Source organism: Miscanthus floridulus, chromosome 6 (assembly GCF_019320115.1).
Source record: "Miscanthus floridulus cultivar M001 chromosome 6, ASM1932011v1, whole genome shotgun sequence".
Taxonomy (NCBI): domain Eukaryota; kingdom Viridiplantae; phylum Streptophyta; class Magnoliopsida; order Poales; family Poaceae; genus Miscanthus; species Miscanthus floridulus.
The window spans coordinates 111,984,363-112,010,985 of record NC_089585.1 but is presented as its reverse complement, the minus strand read 5'-3'; the positions used below and the strand labels follow the sequence as shown (position 1 = coordinate 112,010,985).

The window sequence follows — 26,623 nt, the reverse complement described above, 5'->3', positions numbered from 1 at the left end:
TTTGAGCAAATTATAGAGAACAAACTCAGTTCCACATATATTTGGTTATCTTTTATGAACAGAATGGTGTCCTCAAGAATAATTTTAGTCATATTGCCTCTAACGTACTTACCATTATATGCTTGTATGTCTCATTCTACTTGTGCTCCTTTTTAAAGTACTTATATATATATTTAACATTCTGGTTATCCAGCCTTGGAAGTTCTGAAGTTACATTTTTCTTTCATGAAAAATAGATTCTTGGATAATATCTCTGCACCTCCTTAGCCTTAACAATGAATATTGTTGTTAAACATTTTCTAATCCAGCTAATCTACGCGCGCAAGGGCGCGCGCAACCTACTAGTGCTAGGAGTGTTCGGCTAGCTGGTTGGCTTATTTTTCTAGACGGAGCAGTATTTTAGAACGTTCCGGCATGAACAGTGTTTTCAACATGAACAGTAAAAATTTTAGTCCAGTCGAGCACTCTCGCTATTACAATGTTGTTATAGTACCATGACTTCGATCCATTTGCTGCAGTAAAGCAGTGGCTGCTGACAAGCTTTGTAGCAAAAGTGGCAAGTAATTGTGAGAGAAAAATAAGGCGGCTGAAACTGTTTTACTGTGAGAGAAAAAATACTGTAGATTCTAGCTAATAAACCGGCTGATAAGTTCAAGCGAACAGACCCGTAGTTGCCCCTGCTTTAGTGTAGATGAATATGTGCTGTATTATTGCCCTAGTTTGTATGTCATACTCTCTCTTGTAAAACTACCATTTCATAGCCCAATTCTAATTTTATGTACGTTCGCTTGGAACGAACATTTCTTCACCCGTACTTGGTTTTAACGATCTATCCAATGATATTAATTATGTATCATAAATATCAATATTATATATATATATACTTTGATTAAAGCTGAGTAAGTATGACTTCTCGGGAAATAAAACATTTAAAATGGACGGAGGAAGTATCTATTCGTTTGGCTGCTTAGCTAGATTACCTTAATTTCTGCGCTAGCAACGTGTTTTCTTTGCTGGCACGGATGAGCCAAATTGGCTCGTCTGTGGTAGCAAGATCTTGCTTGCCGCGCATGAGCCGGCAAGATTTTGCTTGCCCAGCTGGCTCCTCGGTGGCGCAGTACCGAGTACCGACTCGATAGTACCGAGCGTCATCGCTGGCGTCATCGCGTCTCCTGATCTCTTGCGGTCTTGCCGGGTAAAAAAAAACCAAACAGCAACGAACTCGAGCGAAAAGTAAACAGAAGCATCTAGACGCGCGCGGGTGCTCGGGGCCTCGCTGAACAACAGGCAACAGCGATGCCGCACCTACCCTACCCACCCGCTCCGACTGACCGACTCCACTCCACTCAACAGCCACACCCGTATTTCCTTTATAAAAAATAAAAAGAAACTAAAACAACAGCCACACCCACTCGCCGCGGCGCCGCGGCCCCCCTCCGGCTCTCCCAGCTCGTCTATTAAACGGGATCCACCCGGTGTGCCACTTTGCGCAGCGAGTTGGACGCAGAGAATCCCCAGGCAAACAAACATGGTATAGTGGAGAGGAGACAGGAGAGGTCGAGAGCAAGGTTGGGTTCGGCTTCGGCGAGAGAGACCATGGCTCCGATGAAGCTGTACGGGGCGGTGCTGTCGTGGAACGTGACGAGGTGCGCGACGGCGCTGGAGGAGGCCGGCTCTGACTACGAGATCGTGCCCATCAACTTCGCCACCGCTGAGCACAAGAGCCCCGAGCACCTCGCCCGCAACGTACCGTACCCTTCCCGATCCCTATCCCGTTGTTGTTGTTGCTTTTTTTTTCCCCCGCAATGGAAATGCATCGGTCCGTTCCGTTCGCGTTCTGGTGGCGCCGCTGCAGTCGCTATCGTCGACGGTCGATCCGACTGCTTAGCCGCCTGTACGGGTTTCGTTTCACGGGGGACAAGGGGGTAAGGCTGGGGTTTCGTGGAGGGAATCCAAAATTGACAAATCAGGGAATTTGTTTCATATTTTAAATGGTAAAATTACAAGATTATAAGAAATGGAAGCGTGAAGTTTCTATAGGTTGTTTCAGATCTGGGCTAAGCGTAGGAACCTGATAACTGAAGTACTTCGCCACTTCCTCTACCTACCATCCGGCCACACACCTTCCACTACAATAAACCGTGTTCACCACCTGCCATTCCTTCGACTACCCAAGGTCTGGGCCGCGCGGACTGGATTGAAGTTCTGTAACTCCATCTGGATGGGATTAGGTATTCAGTTAGTAGGATGTTGGGATAAATCCTAGGCCTGCTGTATGTGACCCATGGTGGTTCATGTGGTTTCTTCTGTTCAAGTCAAGTGCAAACAAAACAGGTAACAGAGAAGGACCAGGGATGGCAACTATTTTTTTTGGATTTGGTCATAGTAAATTTTTGCAGAATTTTATGCAGGGATGGCTTGATACTCGTTGTAAATTTACGTATGTTTCACCTTCCTGAAATTAAAATTGATGTGCCCAATAATAAGCCCATTGAAACTTTAACTGGCAAAGCATGCACAAATGTGAAACATTTGAATATTTGATTCTTGTACGCACCTGTCCTGACTCTTGATATGTTTATCTATTTCTCTGCAGCCGTTTGGTCAGGTTCCAGCTTTGCAAGATGGGGACTTGTACGTCTTCGGTATGACCCTATATCTTGGGATCCTTTTTTCCATGGAAATAGGATAGTTGTTTTTAGTACATTGTTGCTGTGACTAATTCGCTTGTCGTTGGTACTGTGATTTTTTTTTTAATTTTAACCCTTTTTTTAATACAATTTTAAATCTAACACTGTTGTTTTTTTTAAACTAACACTTTTGGCCGCGCCTATTGCCCTGGCGCGGCCAAATGCCTGTGCCGCGCCATGCATGGTGGCGCGGCACAGGGCTGACGTGGCGCGGGCCGGCCGGGGGGCCGCTGACGTGGCGGGTCCTGCTACGCCACCGATCCTGGCGCGGTAATGCCGCGTCCTGTTGCGTGGCGCGGCTGGACCGACCATACCGCACGAGCAGCCACACCACTTGGCCGCTGCGCCTGCCGCCGGCCCGGGCTACCTGGATGATAGAATTGAAACGCGTCGCGCTCATATTTTGTTGAGTTTTTTTCACGGCCGAATAGAGAATTTGATAAGTCAATGATTATTTTTTCGTCTTTCATAATACGGTTATGCATCATTTTAACTAATCAATTACGAAAAATTGCCACCGGTGTCCAGATACACCGGGACTGCCGATTCCCGAACGCAGGGTACTTAATCTCGCTGGCAGTGCTGCCGCGACTCAACGAAACGAATAAGAAGCAAGTTGACAAGCTGTCACATAACATATTCATTGTTTTGACATAAGTTTGACATAACATAACCAAATAACCCCGCAAGTTTCGGATGTCAATATTCGTTTGACCTAAACAAACTAAGACCCAGGAGTGTAAGGATCCCTCGGATGCCTCTGTCTCTTCGGATTTGTTGGCAACACATTGAGAGTGTAGCCAACATCGGTATGGTCGCGTCGACGGTGCGTACGGCTCGTACCCTGCAGGTATATGATACGCACGATTACCTATAATTCTTTATGATCGTTAGTTCATGGAGCCTATGTACTGAAACAAACTATCTTTGTTAGTACCTGTGAGGCTCCTTGGGTGCTAAACGGGGCACCACCTAGCTGAGACATGCCGATCTCGTCATGCAGCCATTCGTCCCACTGACCGTGTTGTCCATGGAAGCCCGGGGGTTCGTTGTTGTCATCGTCGTCCTCGGTTGCAGGGTCCTTTCTAGCGCTATGGTGTGGTGGTGTACGCACCGCGGAAGTGGCACCCTGCGTCATCGCCTGAGAAGAGCCGGCTGGTGTCCTCAAAGAGGCTGAAGACGTGCCACCCGACTGCGCGGGGAGTGGCGGTTCCTCATAAGGAGTGTCCATGCAGCTCAACTTCTGAGCTAGCTTCCTGCAGCTCTTCTTCATCTTCTGCATAAATAGACGTTAAAGTTAGTTCATTAGTCAAACGCATATACAATAAATAAATATTTTCGAAACGGACAAGTTTATGTTTACCTCCATAAAAGCCGCGAGAACGCTTGGCCCCTGCCCTCTAGACTCGTGAAGCCGGAACGCTGCTTCGTTGGACAGCCTTGACAATATGTGTCGCCTGGGTACAGAAAAGCGGTTGGACAGTTTTAGTACACATACTTAATACCAAAAGAATAACAAATTGTACCATTCAAGTATCTTACCACGTATCTTTGAAGCGGGGTTCTCTGTAGCTGTGTCCTCCCTAGTGGTGACGTCGTACACATCTTCGATTACATCTTTCTTCGAGTCCTCGTCAATCGCCACGTCAGTGTACGGAGGCTTGATATGTGTCCTTGTAGACCTGTGAAGCCACCGCAGGTACTCATCGAAGGTGTGCTGATCGTGTGGAAGACCCGGAAGGACCGCATGTGGTACCCTGGTCTGCCACAAATAAATGTATGAGCTGTGTGTCGCGCCAATCCTTGGTCTTGTACCTCTTCCTGCGGTCAAACCTGCAACAAAACGATATTAGTTGTAACAAAAACACCTCTGAATTGTAGCATTGTTATTAATCGATAACGCACCCGTGCAATACTTGATCGGTGGAGTAAAGCGGTGGTGGGCAGCCTGTCATTCTTTCAAACTGTCTGCAGATCTGGATGGGCAAGTGAATCTTGACCACATGGAAGAAAATGAGAGGGACATCGCAGCGATACTCGTGTGACTCGTCCCTAGTGACAGGACTCCAGATGGTCCTGGAGCTCCGGAGAATCCCAAGACACCAAAACACTTGAAATTTCGTAATTGTGTTAGGTTGTGATATAGTGTACATCGAAGAAGACACTGATACGATAGTATAGAGAGCGTAACCTGGTGCTGTGTCAGGACGTCGAGACCGTTCGTATACTCCCTGTATTTGCGCCACGCATTCCCTCTTAACTAACTGTGCTTCTGTCCAGATATACTGAGCTGTAGGTAGTGTATCATGCCCGTTCCATTGCTGCATTGAACACGATAATAAATTAGCAACAAATAATCTCATCATATCTAACTGCCTGAAAGAATATAATAAACCGAAGTAATTACCGGTAAACCATTATTAAGGGGGCCTCCCAACGGGCAATCGTTCCCAACACCAAACCTGGAGTAGGTAGGAGCAACCCCCAAGGTTCGCATGTCCTGAGGTGCGACGGCAGGCAACGCATAGCTGTCGATACGTCCATGTCAGGACTGCGCTGCCCCAGCTGTATCCCGCTATGTTCTCCCACGACTGGCGAAGTTTGTTAAGGAAGATACAGCTGATGGTGTTGCCCGAGGCGTCTGGGAAGAGAAGCATTAAGAAAGTGCCAGAGCCACACTCGAGCGAACCTGTCGATATGTGCCTCCTTAGCTTGTGGGTCCAAGTACTCAAAGCGCTCTGTGATCCAGGACGACGAAACACTGGAACTTTTCCTGTAATTGATCAAAGAAAATAAGACCCGATGCCAGCTGTAAAGCAATGTAAGTATTAACTAGGCTTGAATTACTCACTTATTTTTCTTGGAAGCATCGTCGTCCGGTGGAAGAAAACCAGTAAACTGAGCCACCAGCTCCCTCTAATGATCGTTGTCAACTATCCCTGTCACTGGAAGTCCCCCCAACCAAAGGCGTAAAATAGCCTTGACGTCCTGCAACGTCAAGGTCATCTCGCCACACGGTAGGTGGAACGTGTGGGTTTCAGGCCTCCACCTGTTATAAGAATAGAACGACTGTTAGTTGCTTTCAATTTGTTACAAGAAAGTTTACGTACAAAGAATGCACTCGCACCTGTCCACAGCTGCAATAAGTAGTACTGGATCAAGGGGTGGAAGACCGTGGTTGACAACACGGACAAGCTCAAGGAAGCCGGCACGCCGTATATACGGTGTATAACGCTCGTCCCACTGATGCGCCCTGGTGTGAGTGCGGGGCCTCAAAGGAGGCAAGGACACATCTGCGTCGTTGTCACTTAAGATGTGTGCTCTGTGCTGGGCGTCGTACTCCACCTTCAGAATGGGGTACAACGGGTGCTGCGTGGGAGGGGCCATCCTGTTACAAATTGATAAACAAAGCGTTAGAGTATTCAAATTAACAAAATTCAAGTTAACATTAGTAAGTTCACAAACAAATTCACTAACCTAACTAGCCTAAATCTCTAAACCCAAAATCATAACTATATTAGATAATAAATACATAATCAATCCATATAAAACTTTGATTCTAAAATTACAAGTAATCTCTCCGTCTCAAAATAAATACACATCTTGCTTCTCGAGTAGTCAAATATGTTTAAGTTTGATCAAAACTAAATAAACAGTATCAATATTTCTATCTCCTAATAAGTTTATTACGAAAGTATACTCCATGCTTAATGTAATAGTACATATTATGTTTCATAAATATTAGTACGCTATTATATAAATTTGGTCAAAGACACTAACAGTAGATAAAAAAATACTAACTATACTATATAATAATAAAAAATATGAAATCGAGAGGGAGGTACCTTAGGAGTGGGCGGTCTTGACGCGCCGGCGTTCGTGGCGCGGCCGGCTAGGGCGCTACGCGGCAGGAGTGCCCGGGCGTGGCGTGGGCGAGCGGGCGAGGACGGGCCGTGCGGGCGCGACCGGGGCGAGGCGAGGCCGAGCGGTCGCGTGCGGCCGCAGGCAGGGCGCTGGCGGCGGCTGGCGGCGGCGGCGGCGTCGTTCGGGCGGCCGGGCTCGTGCGCGGGGTATATATCTGCTCCCGCCACGCCACAAATCAGGGCGTGGCACTGCCGCGCCATGGTCGGTGGCGCGGCAAGACCCGCCACGTCAGCGGCCCCCCCGGCCGGCCCGCGCCACGTCAGCCCTGTGCCGCGCCACCATGCATGGCGCGGCACAGGCATTTGGCCGCGCCAGGGCAATAGGCGCGGCCAAAAGTGTTAGTTTAAAAAAACGACAGTGTTAGATTTAAAATTATATTAAAAAAGGGTTAAAATTAAAAAAAAATCGGCACTGTTACCCATTTCATAACATGTGACATGGCCAGCGCCTCAATGTCCACTTAAATGATATCTCAGATTTTGCTACAAGCACATGTTTTATAAGAGATTTTTTTGACTAAAGGAAGCCATGATGTGCTTCATGGGGGCTACATATTTGACTTCGTTACCATGTGCTTCATCTTTTTTCACACTAGTTTGTCGTGTATGAAAGCCAAAGCTGAAAAGAACCTGACATTTGACTTGTAATCTTGTGCTGACGCATGGTGAGTGTGTATTGTTCCATATGAGTGAATTACTTTGGCAAACATGATGAGTTCAGTAAGCTTATTGAAGCAAACACATTTCACTCACTCATCAGGGCATGTAGCTTCCATGTGAAATCTAATCAAATGCAGAGATGGGATGTTTTTTTTTCTTTTTTTTATTGCTTTCTGAGAAGTGTTACAGTCAAATGCTCGCATCATTTTGCATCTACTAATATGTTGATTTCCTAATTTTATTCTTATTTAAACATTTTTCATCTGTGTGCTAGAATCACGCGCAATCTGCAAGTATGCTGCTCGCAAAAACAAACCAGAGCTGTTGAGGGAAGGAAACCTTGAGGAGTCAGCAATGGTGGATGTTTGGATGGAGGTGGAGGCAAACCAGTACACCTCTGTACTGAATCCCATCCTCTTCCAGGTCCTCATCAGTCCGATGCTTGGGGGAACCACCGACCAGAAAGTTGTCGATGAGAACCTTGAGAAGCTGAAGAAGGTGCTAGAGGTGTATGAGGCACGTCTGACCAAGTTCAAGTATCTGGCTGGAGACTTCCTCAGCCTGGCTGACCTTAACCATGTCTCTGTCACCCTCTGCCTGCTTGCCACGCCCTACGCATCTGTGCTCGACGCTTACCCGCATGTGAAGGCCTGGTGGTCTAGTCTGATGGAGAGGCCATCTGTCCAGAAGGTCGCTGTCATGATGAAGCCATCTGCTTGAAGCGGTTGCCCTATCAATCGGTGAATGGAATAAGCCAAGTTTGTTTTGGGTATTTGCTTGTTCAGTGATGTGTCTTCTACGTTGAAAGTCCAGTACTTATGAGTGAGCATGCTTGTAATCAGGTCTTGAATTGTTCTGAAATGAGCATTCCCGTGCTCATCAGGTCTTGAATTGTTCTGAAATGAGCATTCCCGTGCTCATCTTGAGAATAAACTTTGTGTTAAGGTACCTCAGGATCTTGATGAGTTCTCGTTTGATGGTTTGCTGCTGCAGTGTTCAGGCTCGATGTTATCATTGCAAATGCATGTGCATAGCCCAATGGACAACTTGTCTGGATGTCACGATCGATATGGCAGTCTGGATGTCACGATCGATATGCCCTTAAAAAAAGGCAGTTGCCAGTACATGGGAGTAGACGGTAGACCGGGAGAAAAAGCTATGTATTATCCCACGTTTGAAAACTGAAAATAATTGACGGATATGCCCATAAAAGGGCAGTTGCTATGCAGAACTACATGGATGTAGACAGTAGACCGGGAGAAAAAGAGATGTCATATATCTTTACATCTGAAAACGGAAAATGGACACAACTCACATGTGGCCTGTGGGTGTTGTCAGACTAGCATAAGTACAGTTCTAATGTTAAAAAATCATAGATATAGATTGGGAGCGATGGAAAAGACAGTGGACACTCTATTTTGCTCGTTTGTAGCCCACTAGGTATTATAGCTCGAAGCTCCTGTACCCAAATAGCAGCTCTCAGCCATGGCGCATGGCCGCCGGCATGGGAGAGGAGCAGATGTGTGCGTGAGGATGAAGACAAGAAGGCACGACTTGGGCCAGCGTGGCCCATGAAATAATTGGTTACTTGGGCCAAAAAGAAAGAAAGGTAAAGCCCATGTTCAGTTAAGAAAAAACAAGAAGCTACTGAGCCCTCAGCCACGTGCAATTACATAATTGGTGAAACAGATACAAGGGTATGCTAGTCATTTCTAGTAACACCCTCCCTTTCAAAAATAGCTTACTATCTCCGTCCAAAATAAATGCACATATCACTTCTCGAGGAGTCAATTTTTTAAAATTTAATTAGAAATGTAAAAAATAGTAGTATCAACACTTGTATCTTTAAATGAATTTATGGCATAAGTATATTGGTACTTATTATACATCATAAATAAAAGTGTATTTTGTATATATTTCGTTAAACTTTAAAAATTCCAATTCCTTGGAAACGAGATATATATTTATTTTAGGATGGAGAGAGTACATAACAAACCGTCCCTAAAAGTAATTCAAATTTATCGTAAAAATCATTTTCGAAGAGAATCTACATTAAAAAAGTTCCTATAAAAATTCGAAAGTCTACCAAACGCACCTTAAGAATAAAAGTTAGATTACACCGTACACACCTTAAGAATAAAAGTCACTATAAGAATTTGAGTTGTGAAGCTGCTCTGTATTTCATACTGCATACACATTCATATACAAACCTGGACGAGTTGCATACCTACCTTGGTTTGGTCCAACCTAATCTAATGTTGGCCATGTCAACTGCCAATTCTACTATTCAATCTACTCTAATATACTACCTGCAACTGTTGACCGAAGCAGCATGGTGCTATTTATTAAGTTGGCAGCAGCAACTACAACAACTACTAATATTCAGCCTGTTCGCTTATTGGTTTCAGCCAGCCCAAACCAGCCAGCCAACAGTGTTTTCCTCTCACAATAAACCAGCACCAGCCAACCCAAACCAGCCCAGAAACCAACCAACAAACAGGCCGATTGAGAAGATAAATGTCCCTAAAAAAGATAAATGAAGATAGGGATTACATGTCTATCAATTCTCCCCTAATTCTTGTGCTCCAGCTTGGGACTGATCTTGACAATTTCAATCCGTGCACACAATTCTTCGAACTTGACTCGCCCGAGTAATTTAGTTAGGGTGCCCCACAATGGCTGGCGATGGCCGGGCTAGCAGCGGTCCTCGAGGACCGGTGCAACACGTCAGTGGTTAGCCCTGCGTAGTAGTGCTAGCTCAGTGTAGCAGTGATGGCGGGACGGAGGCGGCTCATCGTGGTCATGTCCGTGGTAGTTGGTCTCTCTTTGTGATGGTCAACTCGGTATGGCTGTGGTGCTCCTATGTTTGGTGAAGCTAATTGGGTACTATGATGGTGACGATCCAACTATTACTAACTTCGGAGTTCGACGGATGGATACGGATGAGGCGTCCTATGCAATTGGATGGCAGTTTCACGGGTTCCTTTTAAGGGCAATCTGTAATGGGCTGACTACTGTTGGGCTGGATGTGGTTTATATGGACTAGCGTGATGGTGACTGCCCACACATGCGTGTGGCAGGCTCACTATCACGATGATAGCTAGCGTGAGGTGGCCCTTTGATGCTTCTCCTTTGTCTTGAAACCATAGTTATTAGGACTGGACCAAACATCGAACCGATCGAGTCCTCGATTCATGGTTTGTTTGGTTCGATTGCACAATGGATCATTTAAGTGGACCCACCAGCAGGGGTTCTGGTTCCGTGTTTTCTGGTTGGACTGCTGGTCCGGTCCTAATAACTATGCTTGAAACCTCATGGATGGTGACATGAAGCAGTGATAGCATCGCTCCTTGTCTTGGTTCATAAACAAGGTGTGATGATCTGCATTAGCATGTTGGGCATGATGGAGGTGGTCCTTGTGGGCTTACATGGCGACAAGAGGTCATGCATGCATGTGACCTTTGTCGAGGTGGCAACAATCTCCTGCTTGTGGTGAGACGACTTGTCTCGCATGACACTCTTAAGTTGGTTTTGCACCATGTCCACACCATGCTTTAGGGTGAGTTTTGGAGATGGGGGACTTTTGGGGGAAAGCCTTGCCAAGCTATACGCTGAGGCCATCAATAGCGACACCTTTGGCACTTTTCTACATGTTGGAAGCATTCTTGTGAGGTCTTCTATCTCTTAGGGTTTCTGTTGAAAAACCTTAGGTCCTTTGATCGGCATTGGCAACATCTATGGATGTTGTGTTCCTCCTTGGAGGCATCATCAAGGTGATTGGCCCCTGTCCCTAGAGCTCTTTGCTTGTTTGTTGTGGCTTGCGGGTGTATATTTGTCGATGCTTTGGTGGCTTTCTAGCGATGTATTGTCATGGTGGTTCTTATTGTTTTCTTTGTGAGGGTGTGTTTTTTCTAAGTTGTTTCTTCTCTGTTCATTCATGTCGGGAAAAAAATTCTTGATCGTGGTTTTTTAGAGAGAGAGAGAGAGAGAGTATTTGCAAAGGAACTCAAGCACCTCACAAGGAAGATGCTCCTAAATGTTGGCGATGTCTGATTCAGCACACTAAATAAGATAAACATTGCTCTTTTAAATGTTTGTTTCCAAACATGAGGCCTCTCCAAAAAGCTATAAAATGTTCAATGTTAGGATCAAATCCGAGGCAGTGGGATGATAACCACATCATCCGCACACTACTAGATACATATTTTGCCTCCACATTTTCTACGTAATAGGATAGCTCTCGTATGCATAAGTAACTTGTCTCTCCCAGGAGAAGCCAACATGTATACATAGCTTTGCCTCTGCAAAGAGTAAAGACTCCGCACCAGTTATCTCGAGCTGTCTGGCTAGTGTTAGTTGATCTCCATCAATAGGCCTAATGGCCTATTAGGCCCTTGGATCTACGCCCTGATCGGGGACGCCCAACCCTAATATAGTTGGTGGCCCTCGTCGCACAGCATCATAAATAGTAGGTGGGGGCTAGGGCGCCGAGCATGAGGTTTGCTTGAGCCACCTAGCACCTCACCTATAGTCCTAAACCCTAACCGATCACATAGGAAGGGCCGCCACCACCTCTGCATCATGTCGGAGGACTGCTATGACGCTGGGCTGCCCTATGACCTCTACACCAACCCTAGATGACACTGCTACTACATCACCACCAGGTTATCACCAAGCACTATGATGGTGAGCCCATCTTCATCTAAGGTGGCTGATGGTTTGCACCCCTTCACCCCCTCTCTCTTATTCTATCTCTAATCCAGTACTAGTAGATGCTTCTAGGACTCACGGTTTATTCACAGTGCAAGTAGACATGCTAGATTTATGCCTAGAGATCCTATTTTAGGTTTAATAATGGTATCAGACGCCTAACTAGGTGTAGATCTAACCTATCGGATGAGAAAATTGAGTAGCAGCTAGAAGGAGATGATAGATTCATTTTTTGACCTAAAAAGAGGGTCACCGAACCCTAACCCTAATCAGGTGAACCACAGAGAAGAGAAAAGGGTGTCGGTTTTTTGGAAAGGATCTCAAACCCTAACCCTAACTCATGAAATTATCTCAGGGAAGAAGAACAGTCTCTAACCCTAACCCTAGAAAACCCTGTAAGTGTAATCAAGCCCTATTGTGGGTTTTGGTATTGATGATCACCAAATTAGAGGACTAATAAGATTTATCGAGATGATAAGCAGGGAATCAAAGAATGAGGATAATGTACAGGTTGTAGGTGTTCTAATTACAAAAGGTGGCCAGACCTAGCTCGAAGGAGGTTTAAATTCTTTTATGATTTGAATTTGAGTTTAGAGAAAGCCGTACTATTAAGAGAAATTTTAGGACAGTTGGTCAACTATTGAATCAGATGCTCAAATTTATAGATTTACATCCTCCCACCTAGTCAAAACAGCCAGCCAAATTTGACATCACATTATTTATTTTGGCTAGGGCGGCAGTGCCGCCCTGTTAAGAGCAACAGTGCCGCCCTTAACTGACCATTGGGCTCGAGGGGTATTTATACCCTTCAGGCCTAGCCCACAACGGTCATCTTCTCCATTGAGTCATTCTGCTCGAAAACAGACAGAACCAAAGCTCACCTCTCTCCTCCATTGTTGCTCCTCCATCCCTCAAGCTAATCCTTGATTCCAACCATCAAAACTTGAGAGAAAAGGCAGCAAAACTCAATTGGAGAGAACATCTATTGATTCCCAAAGTCTAAGAGCATTTGGTTCATGTTTGACCGGTGGTTCTAGAGTTTGTTACTCTTGGAGCTTGCTCCTAGCCGACTAGGCATCACCCTTGTGCTTGCCAACTTGTGTGGCAGCCTTGGGAGGTTTGTAACCTCATTTAAAAGCTAAGAAATCACCCCTCACTTCAAGAGTTCACTCTCTTGATTTGAGAACGAGGGTAAGGCAAGCCTTTGTGGCAAGCTCAAGCCTTTTGTGGCTTCCTCAACAACGTAGACTTAGGCAAACCTTAGTGGTGAGCTAAACTACGGGATAAATCTTATGTCTTGCGTGCTTCATCTTTACTATACTTACAGTTCATCTTTTTGCTAGCTGTTGCTAGGGTTTAGTTGCTCGATTCATTGTTGAGTGAAGTTTCTGTGGTATCCAGTCTTCGAACTAGATCTTGGCTTTATATTGCAGGATTAACCAACTAGTGGGGTTAGGTTTATATCTGTTAAATCTCAACTGTGTTAGATTATTTTTCGTAGAGCGGCAGTACCGCCCTGTAAGGCCGGTAGTGCCGCCCTCTGTTCTAACAGAGTTTTGAGTTGAATTTTTATAGGCCTATTCATCCCCCTCTAGGCCTTCTTTATCTTCCTGTAGATCCTACAAACCCTCACATAAGAAATAGAATCGGACAAAGGAGAGGAGGACCTACCAGACTCTTCTGCTGCGTGTTACCACCGCCGTCTCATGGGTTGTTGAAAGGTACTAATCTGGCTAGAGGAGGGATGAATAGCCTATTTAAAAATCTACAAATCAACTAGAGCAATTTGATTAGTATAACAAATAGCGAAATGCAAACTTGTTCTAGCTCTACAAGGGTTGCAAGCCACCTATCCAATAATTCTAGTTACTATGATCACTAGACACACAATTTGCTATTTCACTACTCACTAAGAGCTCTCACACTTGCTACACTAAAGAGCTCCACTATATGAACTTAAACTATAAAGCAAGCTCTCAATTCTAGCTACAATAAAGAGCTTGCTACAACTAGTTTGGGAGAATATAAATGAGTGAGTAGGGTGATTATACCGCCGTATAGAGGAGTGAACCAATCACAAGATGAATATAAATTAATCACTAGGAGATTACCATAGGGCAAGAGACAACCAATTTTCTCCTGAGGTTCACGTGCTTGCCAACACGCTACGTTCCCATCGTGTCGACCAACACCTGGTGGTTTGGCAGCTAAGAGGTGTTGCACAAACCTCGTCCACACAATTACACATCACAAGAACCTAACCACAAGTGAGGTAACTCAATGACATGAGCAATCCACTAGGGTTATCTTTCAGCGCTCCGCCGGGGAAGGCACAAGTCCCCTCACAATCATTGGAGATGGCCACGAACAATCACTAACTCATGCCAATCCTCCTCCACTACTCTAAGTCATCTAGGTGGTGGCAACCACCAAGAGCAACAAGCGAATTCCACAGCAAAACATGAACACCAAGTGCCTCTAGATGCAATCACTCAAGCAATGCACTTAGATTCTCTCCCAATCTCACAAAGATGATGGATCAATGATGGAGATGAGTGGGAGGGTTTTGGCTAAGCTCACAAGATTGCTATGTCAATGCAAAATGGCCAAGAGAGTGAGTTTGAGTCAGCCAGGGGCTTAAATAGAAGCCCCCACGAAATAGAGCCATTAGCTCCCTAGTCCACTGAAAAACGGGGTGACCGGACACGCTGGTCAGATCGCCCAGATGCTAGACCCTAGTGTCCAGTCATGTGATGCATGTCACGTGGCCCCTGCTTCAAACATTGATTGCCCGATCTCAACGGTCATCAGTACATTTAAGTTGTGACCAGACACGCTGCTTCAAAGTGACCGGACGTAGGACCTCAGCGTCCAGTCATTTCTAGTAAGCATCCAGAGATAATTTTTCACGATCGAACACGTCCGGTCACCCTTGACTGGACTCACCCAGCGTCCGATCGGTCACCCTCTTCATTGTGTGCTACCACGTCAGTAGGACTGGATGCACCCCATCAGCGTCTGGTCACTAAGTGACCTAGCGTCTGGTCGAAGACCGACGCCAGCGTCTTCACTGCTTCCACTGACCGGATGTAGGACCCCAGCCTCTAGTCACTACGTGACCAGCGTCTGGTGCACTCTATGAAACCCTATTTTTTCTGTACAGACCGTCGGTGGCACCGTCAAACTGTCCGCACTCTATGGGTGAACACTCCATTGGTGGAGTTTCAAAACCTTGCTCCCAAGTGCTAAACACAATGTGTATCACCTTCGTGTATGTGTGTTAGCATATTTTCACGAACATTATCAAGGGTGTTAGCACTCCACTAGATCCTAAATGCATATGTAATGAGTTAGAGCATCTAGTGGCACTTTGATAACCGCATTTTGATACGAGTTTCACCCCACTTAATAGTACAACTATCGAATCTAAATGTGATCACACTCGCTAAGTGTCTTGATCACTGAAACAAAAAGGCTCTTATCATTTATACCTTTGCCTTGAGCCTTTTGTTTTTTCCTTTCTCCTTTTCTAAGTCCAAGCACTTGATCATCACCATGGAATCACCATCATCATGTCATGATCTTCATTTGCTTCACCACTTGGAATAGTGTTACCTATCTCATAATCACTTTGATAAACTAGGTTAGCACTTAGGGTTTTATCAATTAACCAAAACCAAACTAGAGCTTTCAGTTGTCTCCTACCGATGCGTGGGAAGGAGCTCCACTGCCGCCTCATCGGCAAGCGAGGAGAAGCTGAGCCGCCGCTGATCCTCGGGCTTGCACGAGCTCTGGCCAAGGGCACCATGGCTAGGCCGCTTGATGGCGATGCGCTCACCTACTGGGGAGCGCGTGTGCCGGTGAGGGGGCCAGCACTGACGCCATCTCCTCTCAACTTCCACTCAGTCGCTCATTGCTGCTGTGCTGAGGGGAGAAGAAAGGAGCACGTCAAAGAGAGAGAGAGAGAGGAAAGAAAAGAATGGCGTTAGGGTTTTAGGGGAGCAGCTTCCATCGCCATTTTGATCGAGCAATGCACGCGAACGGCCGTCGGATCTGATCCGACGACTAGAATGTCATCAGGCCAAAATCTTCCGAGGCGAGCGCGCGCGCGGGCTGCTGCTGCAGGCCGGGCTACGCGCTGTTGTTGATGGGCCAGTTACTATTGCTGTAGGCCGGGCTAGAATGAACAGTAAATAAAGTTTGAAGTTTATTTAATTTTTAGAAGCAGTTTTTGATGAATTTTGTCTAGTTTAATATCTTTGTTAAAATTTAAACCAACGTGATAAATTTTTAGAGAATAGTTGAGAAAAGTTTAATGCTTGTGAAAAATAGATAATGATTTTTTCATGTTTCCGCTGCAATGTTAAAGTTAATAATCTTCTAATTAAATTCAAACCAACAGAAGAATTTAATTTGGAGAATAGTCAATTTTAATCAGTAAATTATAATATTGTTATTTTTCTGACCAACGTTGATAATAACAATATTATAATGTTTAATCATAATTTTTCCATGCATTAATTCTATTTCTGCCCAACAGTGATGTAGAATTAGTGTATAAGAATATTGTATGTTTTAATTTTGACCAACGTTAAATTAAAGCATTCAATTATAATGATATATTTTCTCACTATCTCTGATGATGTTTTTCAGGACTCAACCCAATGGCATTCATCTCGCACATACCACCTCTAGAAGGGGGCAATTATAGAGTATGGTGAGAGAAGTATGAGCTCACACTTGCGCTGTCCGAGAATGACTTAGCGCTCACCTCTCCGTGTCCTACAGAGCCAGTGGACTCGGTGAGGGAAGAAAATGAGTCTGATATCGATTTCACTGCTCGGTAGCGAGATCATGCAGAAGTGTGCATGAAGTATGATCTTGAGTGCAAGAAATGGGACATATCAAACTGCAAGTGCTTGATGGTGGCTAAGTCCACAATCTCATATGCTATAAGGGGGTCTATCCCAGGCTGTGATACCGCCACTGAGTACCTTAAGAAGGTGGAGAGTCAGTTTACTGGCTCTTCAAAGGCTTATGCTAATACATTGATCAAGAAATTATTCAATGAAAAATATACTAGTGGCAGTATCAGAGAGCACATATTAAAGCATACTTTTTAAGTCGTCGCCTAGGCGTCGCCTAGTCGTCCAGGTGCTAAAAAAGTCTAGGCGTCCTCAACGCCACGACCAAAACCAGCAAAATGAGGGACCAGGGGAGGGAGGAGACATAGGAAGAACTAGAGGAGGACTAGGCAAGGCTAACCACTAATCTATGCTCCCATCCCCATCAGCTCTGCTCCCATCCCCACTAGCTCTGCTCCCCAACAGATTTGGGAGGGGCTCTTGAAGGGCAACAATAGGGGATCTCGCATAGGGATCTAGAAGGAGGGTGGTAGCAACAGTGAGGAAGGGGAGGGGAGATCTAGAAGGGCGCGACAACAGTAGTGAGGAAGGGGAGAGGAGATCTGGAAGGAGGCGACTCTAGAAGTGGATACTGAGAAGGTGTTCGAGAGGGTGAAGAAGCACTTGGAGAGGAGCAATGGTAGCCCTAGATAGTTCAGAATAGTTGGGGAGGGCTTTTATGGGCTGTCTGCTGGACTGGGCCTTTATGTTCCTTGTCCTTCTTCTTTTACTTTTTCATTTTTCTTTTTTTATCCCTTCTCTATTCTCCTGCCTTGAACATATGGCATCGCCTTGCCTCGCCTTATGATTGCCTAGGCATCGCCTAGGCAACTCAAATGAGTGGCTCGCCATGTCTCACCTTGTCGCCTTAAAAACTATGTATTGAAGATGAGCAACACGGCTTTGAAGCCGAAGTTAATGGATTTGGGGCTCAAGGATGAGTTTCTTATTCATTTTATTTTTGCTTCCTTACCAAAGAAATATGAAACCTTTGTTGTTAACTACAACATGCAGCCCAATAAGTGGGACATAGAAAAGCTCATTGCAATGTGTGTTCAAGAAGAGGAAAGGCTGAAGTCCTTATAGGGTGACTCTGCTAACCGTGTCAAGGACAAGAAAAAGAACTTCAATAAGAATGCCAAACCTAAAGGGAAAGCCCCTCAGACTGAGCACCATCAGAAGAACAACAACGCTCAAGTTGAAAAGGATCAATGCAAATGGTGCAAGAAGCATGGACACTACCAGAGAGACTGTCTAGACTTTCTGAAGAACCTACTGAAGAGAGGTGAGGATTTCATTACATTCATAGATGAATCCCTATATTTAAGTTATATAAAATCTACTTGGTGGATTGATTCAGGTACAACTGTTCATGTTGCAAATTCATTATAGGGATTTCGTACGAGAAGGACCCTGTAAAGAGGAGAAATAAGAATTAAAGTAGCAAATGGAGTTGAAGCCATTGGAGATCTTTCTCTAGAATTAGTCAACTGTTTCTACTTAAGCTTTCAGATGTTCTATTTGTACCCTCTTTGCGAAGAAACTTAATAAGTGTTTCACGTTTAGATGATGATGGATATGATTCCCATTTGGTAATGCAAATGTTAGATTGTTTATAATAATAAATGTGTTGGCCTTGCCTTCCGACAAGACAAGCTTTATTTATTATCACTTTCTGAGAATGTGAATGATGTAAGAACTGAGAATGAGAATGTTTCCTCATCTATGAATGCAACAAATAAGCGGAAGAGAGTGCATGATGTATCTTTGAAATTATGGTACTATCGTTTAGGCCATATTTCGAGGGGGGGAATAGAGCAATTGATTAAGAAATCAATTCTTCCGCCTTTAGAATTTTTAGATTTAGAACAATGCATAGATTGCATAAAAGGAAAGTATGTTAAAAAATAAAGAAAGATGCCAAACGAAGCGCAGGAATTTTAAAAATAATCCACACAGACATCTATGGTCATTTTCCTATGAAGAGTGTGGATGGTTATGATTCATTTATAACATTCACAGATGACTATTCTCGTTTTGGCTATATTTATCCAATTAAAGAAAGATTGAAAGCATTGGATAAATTTAAAATATTCAAGGCTGAAGTAGAAAATCAGCACCACTTAAAGATTAAGGTAGTAAGGTCTGACCACGAGGGAGAGTACTACGGTCGACACACCCCATATGGCCAAGTTCCTAGACCTTTTGCAAGGTACTTATAGAAAAATGGCATAGTAGCCTAGTATTCTACACCAGGCGAGCCTTAGTAGAATGGAGTAGCTGAAAGACATAACCGTACCTTAATGGATATGGTGAGAAGCATGATAAGTGACTCTACCTTACCAATAAGTTTGTGGATGGAGGCGTTAGAAACCGCCATTCATATTCTTAATTGAGTGCCAAGTAAGTCAGTGCCCAAAACACCGTATGAGTTGTGGATAGGAAAGGAACCCTCACTAAACTATTTATGTGTGTGGGGTTGTTCTGCTGAGGCAAAAATATTTAACCCAAACATAGGAAAGCTAGACTCCAAGACAGTCAGCTGTCATTTCGCTGGCTATCTAGAAAAGTCAAAAGGTTATCGCTTCTATTGTCCTGACAGACAAATAAAATTTGTAGAAACAAGACATGCTGTCTTCTTGGACGATGATATGATAAGGGGGATCATGATAGCACGAGAAATAAGTTTTGAAGAGAAGCAGGTATATGTGCCCACTCCTATGGTTCAGGAACATTTTTTCACGCTACCTATTGTTACTGTACCGATAGTGCAAGACACTGTAGTAACAACACCTATTGTTAGTTCTCCTGTGGCAACAATGAATGAGCATGAGAAACCTATCATTCAAGATCCCCAAGAACCCATTGTCACACATGAGAAAGAGCAACAATAGTCTCATATAGAACAAGCATCATCTAATGAGGCCCCTAGAAGGTCTCAAAGAGTCAGGAGATCAGTCATTCCTGATGATTATGAAATTTATGAATGTGAGGAATTTCAAATGGAGGGTGATCCCACCTCATTTGAAGAAGCCATGAGAAGCGCTCATTCATCCAAGTGGCTTGAAGCCATGGAAGATGAAATGAAATCAATGAAAACCAACAGAGTTTAGAAATTAGAAACAATTCCTAAAGGAGCCAAGACAGTAGGCTATAAATGGGTCTACAAAACTAAACACGACACTAAAGGAAATATAGAAAGATTTAAAGCGCGACTTGTGATGAAAGGTTTCACGCAAAGAGAAGGCATAGATTACAATGAGACATTTTCTCTAGTCTCATGTAAGGATTCTTTTAGAATCACAATGGCGCTTGTAGCACATTACGACTTAAAATTACATCAGATGGATGTAAAGACGATGTTCCTAAATAGGGATTTGGAGGAAAATGTTTACATGGCACAACCGAAAGGTTTTGTTGTTGATGGAAAAGAATGCTTGGGATGCCGCTGAAGAAATCCATTTATGGATTAAAGCAAGCTTCAAGACAGTTATATTTGAAGTTGATAGTAAAATAAGAAAGTTTGGATTTCAAGAAAATGTAGAGAATAATTGCGTTTATGCAAAGTTCAAGAATGAAAAATACATTTTCCTAGTCTTGTATGTGGATGACATCTTGCTCGCTAGCAGTGATGTTAATCTACTACTAGAAACAAAGAAGTTCTTATCCTCAAAGTTTGATATGAAGGATCTTGGTGAAGCTTCGTTCATCCTAGGAATAGAGATTCACCGAGATAGAGAAAAGAGGGTTTTAGGACTATCTCAAAAGGCATACTTAGAAAAATTTCTAAAGGGATATAGTATGTAAAATTGTAAGTCATCACCTGCTCCTATAGTCAAGGGCGACAGATATGGAGAATTTCAATGTCCCAGGAACCAATATCAGATCGATCAAATGAAAGTAGTTCCATATAGTTCAGCTGTCAGAAGTTTACAATATGCTCAAGTGTGTACTCGTCCTGACTTAGCATATGTTATCGGGTAGCTTGGCAAATATCAGAGTAATCTAGGAATAGAACACTGGAAATTAGTAAAGAAAGTTTGGAAGGATCAAGATGCCCAAGAGGGGGGGGGGTGAATTGGGCTAATTCTAAATTTCTTTACAATAATTAAGTCCTATGGTTAGCCCAATTAACCCCTTGTGCCTAAAAAGTGTATCTGTTGATCTACCACAAAAAAGTTTAGTAACCTATGTTCCAATCCTACTCTAGCATGACAATTCTATGAATGTAAATGACAAGAATTGAATTGCTCAAAGTAAATGCTCAAAGTAAATAGAGAAGGAGGAATGCGGCGATGTTTTGCCGAGGTATTAGAGAGTCACCACTCCTCACTAGTCCTTGTTGGAGCACCCGTGCAAGGGTGTAGCTCCCCCTTGATCCGTGCAAGGATCAAGTGGTCTCTACGGGTTGATTCTTCAACACTCCGTTGCGGTGAATCACCCACAACCGCTCACAACTTGAGTTGGGTCATCCACAAGCTCCGCCGGATGATCACCAAACTCTCAATCACCACCAAGCCATCTAGGTGATGGCGATCACCAACAGTAACAAGCACGAACTCTCACTTGACCACGACAAGTCTAATGAGAAGGATGGATGCACACTTTGCTACTCTTGATCTCACTAATGAGGGCTCTCTTTGGGATTCTCAAATCTCAATCACCTCACTAGGACCTTGCTCTTCTTGGCACTCTCAAAGATGTTTCTTAGTTGTTGAAATGAGCAAAAGTACCCCCACACATGAATGGAGAAAGTATTTATAAGCATGGCTGAAAAACGAACCGTTATGTGCCTCTACAGGGTGACCGGACGCTCTGGTCATGTTGACTAGACACACCGGTCAGTTCACCCCGAATTCCAGTGATCAAGTGGTGACCAGACGCGTCCGGTCATGATTTTCCCTCTCTTGAACCTTACTGGAGTCGACCGGATGCTAGGACTCAGCATCCAATCAACACTGACCGGACGCGTCCGGTCGTGATTTTCCCTCTCTAGAACCTTACTGTAGTTGACCGGATGCTAGGACTCAGCATCCGGTCACTTCACCTCTCAGCGTCTGGTCACTTCTAGATGACTTCACCTTGATCAAATGAACTGACCGAACTCTGCGCCAGCGTTCGGTCACACCGAAGCCAGCGTCCGGTTAGCATTTGACCCCCTATTCACTTCCAACTTTTGATCATACGTGAATGAAGTTTTCTCCAATGGATCTAAGGGCTTTTTAAGAGCTACCTAGTGCTAGGTTTAGCAAGTGTGCACCACACCTAATCCACTAGACTCACCTAGGTCAAGCTACCCATCTATACCCCCCTTAATAGTACGACCAAAGGAAAAAATAAAGTCCTAAACTACTCTAAGTGTCTCTTCAACTCCAATCGACACTTAGAACTAGTCCATTCTTAACCTTGTCGTCCATCCTTTGAAAACCGAAATGATTTCCATCGTAGTGGCATGACCACCATGATAGCCCAATCGATCTCCATTACCATGACCTAACTTAATTGCCTCTGCAAAACACACGTTAGTCATAGTAATCACGTATTGTCATTAATCACCGAAACCCACTTAGGGGCCTAGATTCTTTTAATCTCCCCCTTTTTGGTGATTGATGACAATACCACCTCGAGTATGTGAAAGAGTTAAGGTTTTTAACATGCTTGGTTCATATAAGCTTTTGACAATAAGAACAAAAGAGTTAGGCAAGCTTATATGACCCAAGCCAGCATGATGTACTCAAAAGATATGAAATAAGCATGAGTACAAGTAATAAAGCTCATTTACATCAGAGTAAAACGCGGAAGTAAAGCAAATGAGAATAACATAACTGATATGACATATACAAGATTCAAAATAGAGAGCACACATGTGAAATATCACGATCACGTAGATATCACTATCACATAAATATAGTTTGATGCACAAAAGTAAGCACACGAATGCATAATAGTGTATCACACATAAAAACCAAATATAATAGATATACTAAGCTCCCCCTAAGTCGCTCCCCCTAAGTCTAACATACTCGATCCCTCTCCCCCTTTGGTCGGCGAGGCTGCAGCGGATGAGTCGGGCGTTGAGGTGCAAGGAGCAAGCTGGAACTATGTGCCATCATCATCTGACCTTGAGCTCTGAGTTGTCTGACCCTCTATAACTGGAAGCGATGCTGAAGCGGTTGAGGTCGGATCAGGGACTGGATGTAACACCATAGTGTTACATTGTAATGTTTTGCTTAAACATTTCGTAAGCATCTGAATTATGTGCATTTGTGTATGACATAAAGTATAACTCAATGTTCGGCACTTGAAACATTCATGTGAAACATGAGTCCGTGGTTACATTTCATATAATACTGTGTAATCGCATTGTTCTAGAATCTAAAAGGGCTAAGGAACGTTTGGCTAACGGCGATAAAATAGGTGTGGTCGGACAAAGATAGCTGGTTAGTACCTCGCGTAGGCTGGGTTGGATTCCGACGCGGAATCGTTCGTTTCAATGTCGTTCACAAAAGTTTTGGAAGTGGCCGACGATGCCACTTTTGGCAAGCTCTGTGGAACGATCGGCTTAAGCAGTAGGATGATATCTTGGCCCCATTAGATAGCTTAATGTACCCTATTATGCATCGAATAGTTAGTTCGGCTTTTGGAGCATCATGTACAAGTTTTCTGCTTGCTTTAAAAAGCATGCACGACACCTGGCTTAGCCTTGGGCGCGGTCACCACCCGCTACTGGCTTGCCAGCACCCACTGCCGTGCCCGGTTGTGCCCCACTGTGCCGTGCACGCGCATGGCCTGCGCATCCTAGCCATCTGCCCCCGCTGCTGCTTGCCTGTGGCCATGGCCCTGCTGCTGCTCGCCTGCCGCCATGGCTAGCTCGCCCTGCGCACTGAGGCGCAGGCCACGTCTCCTTGCTGTCGGGACGCGACGCGCGCACGTCTTGCTCTACGCTGCCTTGGTCGGGAGCGCGCTGGGCCCATGCTACATGCCACCCGTCGCCACACCGGTTCTACGCCCATTGACATCACTTTTGCTGCTCGTGCGATAGCCTGCCCGCCGTCACCTTGGCATCACAATCACGCTGTGTCTCTTGTTGGACGCTGCCCGCCGCGTCGCTGTGCCGTTGCCCCATGGTTGTGCACGCCAGTAATTGCATTGACAACCACCGCAGGACCGAGCCAAACCGCGCCATGACCTCCCCTGCCTCCACTGTCCCATGCCCGATGTGATGATTTCCCCCAATTTGCTGCAACCGCAGTACCATAATCAAATTGACCATGTGATCAACTCCGCCAGATAGCCTACTGCCCTACCGACCCCGCATCATCGACTGTAGCTCCGCCATAGGCCCAAATTTTGAAAAGACGCAACCTCGGCTCCCTAAGACCAGGAGCGCCTGCGCCGTCGTCTACCACTGCCACCAAAGCATCTCGGTCCAATCCCTCGTGCTTCTAGCCTCTCCTCCAGTCAGGTGTCACCGTGCTCACCTTAGTTTCAGCCCTGCCACCATGTAGCTATCGCTGGCGCAGTCGTGCCACCGTCGGGCACCGCCATGCGTGCATGTGGCCAGCTCTGCTCTAACCACCTTCGACTGCACCGTCAATGTGAAGGAATCCATGAGCACTCCCAAGTGCTCGCTGGCTCATGTGCTGGCTTTGCCTTCACTATTGCTTATGGGAACGCGCCCGCCTTTGCAGGTCAAGGGCCACCGCTAGGGAGGGAGTTCATGATTGCGCCTCTGCTCGCCGTGTCGCCTCCAGTAGCTTCTACTTGTCGTCAAGGTACCTATCGACCCCTTAGGTAGGTAGTAGAGGTTCGGGTGAGGCCGGCGTGGTCGCTCAGTGCCCGCGCCGTCGCGCCGGCGTGCGCCCTGGGGGCTAGGGACTTAGTCGTGGTGAAGAAATAGAAATGGGAGGGTGCAGCTATAAAACGGTAGACTGAGGAAATAGTGCTCTAGTGCTCGCGGAGATTATCTAGGACTTCGGGGGTGCCCGTGCATTTTTGCTGACGCACGCAGGCCTTCCCCCATCGCGGGCCGATGGCCGGCTAGGCCGTGCCTCCATGTGGCGGTCTGCTGTCATGCACGACCGGATGGCACGCTTGGCCGAGCCGTGCGTTGTGGGCCGACGTAAGAGGATTCGGTTTTCTTATTTTCCTAAGAATAGAAATGTTTATTTATTTTCTATTATGAATCCAACTTTGATAAATCGTAGTAAATTGTATGGTTGTCCAAAAATAGTGAAACTAAGTTTGTTAGGTTCGCAAAAATGTCATCTACCTGTTAGTATAGTTAGTTTACCATTAGCTGTTAGGATGGTAGGCTCATAAGATTTAAATAGAAGACTTAGCATTATGTAGATTAATATTTGTAGGAATTCTTGTGGTAAATCGGTAATGGTTTTAGCTTTAGAAATTTTACATTATGTTCACTAGGATATTATGTACTTGCTGTAAAAATTGGTAGCCATAGAGCGAGTTGCTTAATAGTGTAGTTATTATCCTTGATTTACTGTATGTATCGTAAATTGGCATTAGGAGTAGGAATATCTGTAGTCGCTATAAGAATGTATGTCACGTTCATACTTGTTAGTGGTGCTGGTACGTAGCTTAGACTTTAGTGGGTAGATCTCACTTAGTAGTTTAATAGATGTACTTGTGCATTTAGAGAGGTTGTTGCCGTAGTGTTAATCATTGCATCATCATTTCATGTAGATCACGAATAGGTTGACTTTGTACCCGTCTGCGAGCCGGAGTACGATGAGGTGATCGAGGAGTATGAGGAGGTGCTCTTCGCACAGGAGGGAGCCCAGGAGCCTGTTGGTACTGACCTTGCTGACCCGACACCTGCCCAAGGCAAGCCCCGGTGTATAACCCCTATTTTTAAATGATCACTGAATATATTTATATGATATACATTTACGTTATAGGCATTTTATGGAAACTACATGCATAAATATATCCACCATGAGTCCTACTAGTACAGGTCGAGTAGCTGCTATGCTCAGGATATCGATAGCGTGAGTAACCTACCGTTACTCGCAAATAGGTGATTAAACTATGATATCATGATGAAATAATGGAAAGGAAAATGGTGACCGGGCAGGGATGTGGATTTGGTACTGGTGGGTGTGAGGGGTTGTGTCCTGTGGCCAACAGGGCATAGCTCGGTTACACTTTTCCCTATCTGTGTCGATTAAGGACCGGTCATTGCATATGACTCTAGGCAAGTCACAAACTATTGTCCTGAGCCCATACTTGGGTATGGGCGCAGGGAAGACTTGCTGCTCTCTTGTCATGGATTTGGCTCTTTTCGGACCGACTGATGGGAAGAGGAGGTGGTGGAGGTCCTTGCATCGCACTGAGTCCGGGACTCAGGGGTGGGGGCTTAGAGTCCAAGTTTGGACGGGGACCTAGACACCCACGACAGGAGAGTGGTGGGTTAGTCCTGCTTGTGCCTGGGGTATAAGCGGGGCATGTGTCTTCGGGGCACCCAGCTGGACACATTGATTCATGAATCACCAGGATATTCGGTACGGTTTATCTGCGGTTTAGCACCGTAGTAAAAACTAGAAGTGGAAAAGGAGAAGGAACAGTATCGATTGCTCAACTCTTGCTTGAAAGTAGAACATGTGCTTATATAGATTGACTAGATGAAAACTTAATACGGCTGATGATAATAATGTATAAATAAGGACTCACTATTAGTATTGCTTTTGCTAAAAGAGAACTAGCAACCATAAAG

The 26,623-nt window shown here is 44.9% G+C and overlaps 1 protein-coding gene across 1 annotated transcript; it reads left to right on the top strand.

The window, feature by feature from the left end:
• The first annotated feature begins 1,470 nt into the window (after nt 1–1,470).
• LOC136456602 (glutathione S-transferase 1-like) lies at nt 1,471–8,221 on the top strand. Its single transcript, XM_066456519.1, has 3 exons — nt 1,471–1,746; nt 2,597–2,645; nt 7,548–8,221. Exons 1-3 carry the CDS (start codon nt 1,597–1,599, stop codon nt 7,991–7,993), a joined length of 645 nt encoding a protein of 214 aa, XP_066312616.1. The 5' UTR covers nt 1,471–1,596; the 3' UTR covers nt 7,994–8,221.
• The last annotated feature ends 18,402 nt before the right edge of the window (nt 8,222–26,623 follow it).

Coding starts and splice junctions, on each gene's coding strand:
- LOC136456602 (XM_066456519.1), top strand. CDS start 1,597: ATGGCTCCGATGAAGCTGTACGGGGCGGTGCTGTCGTGGAACGTGACG. Junction 1,747..2,596: donor CCGAGCACCTCGCCCGCAAC/GTACCGTACCCT, acceptor ATTTCTCTGCAG/CCGTTTGGTCAGGTTCCAGC. Junction 2,646..7,547: donor TGGGGACTTGTACGTCTTCG/GTATGACCCTAT, acceptor TCTGTGTGCTAG/AATCACGCGCAATCTGCAAG.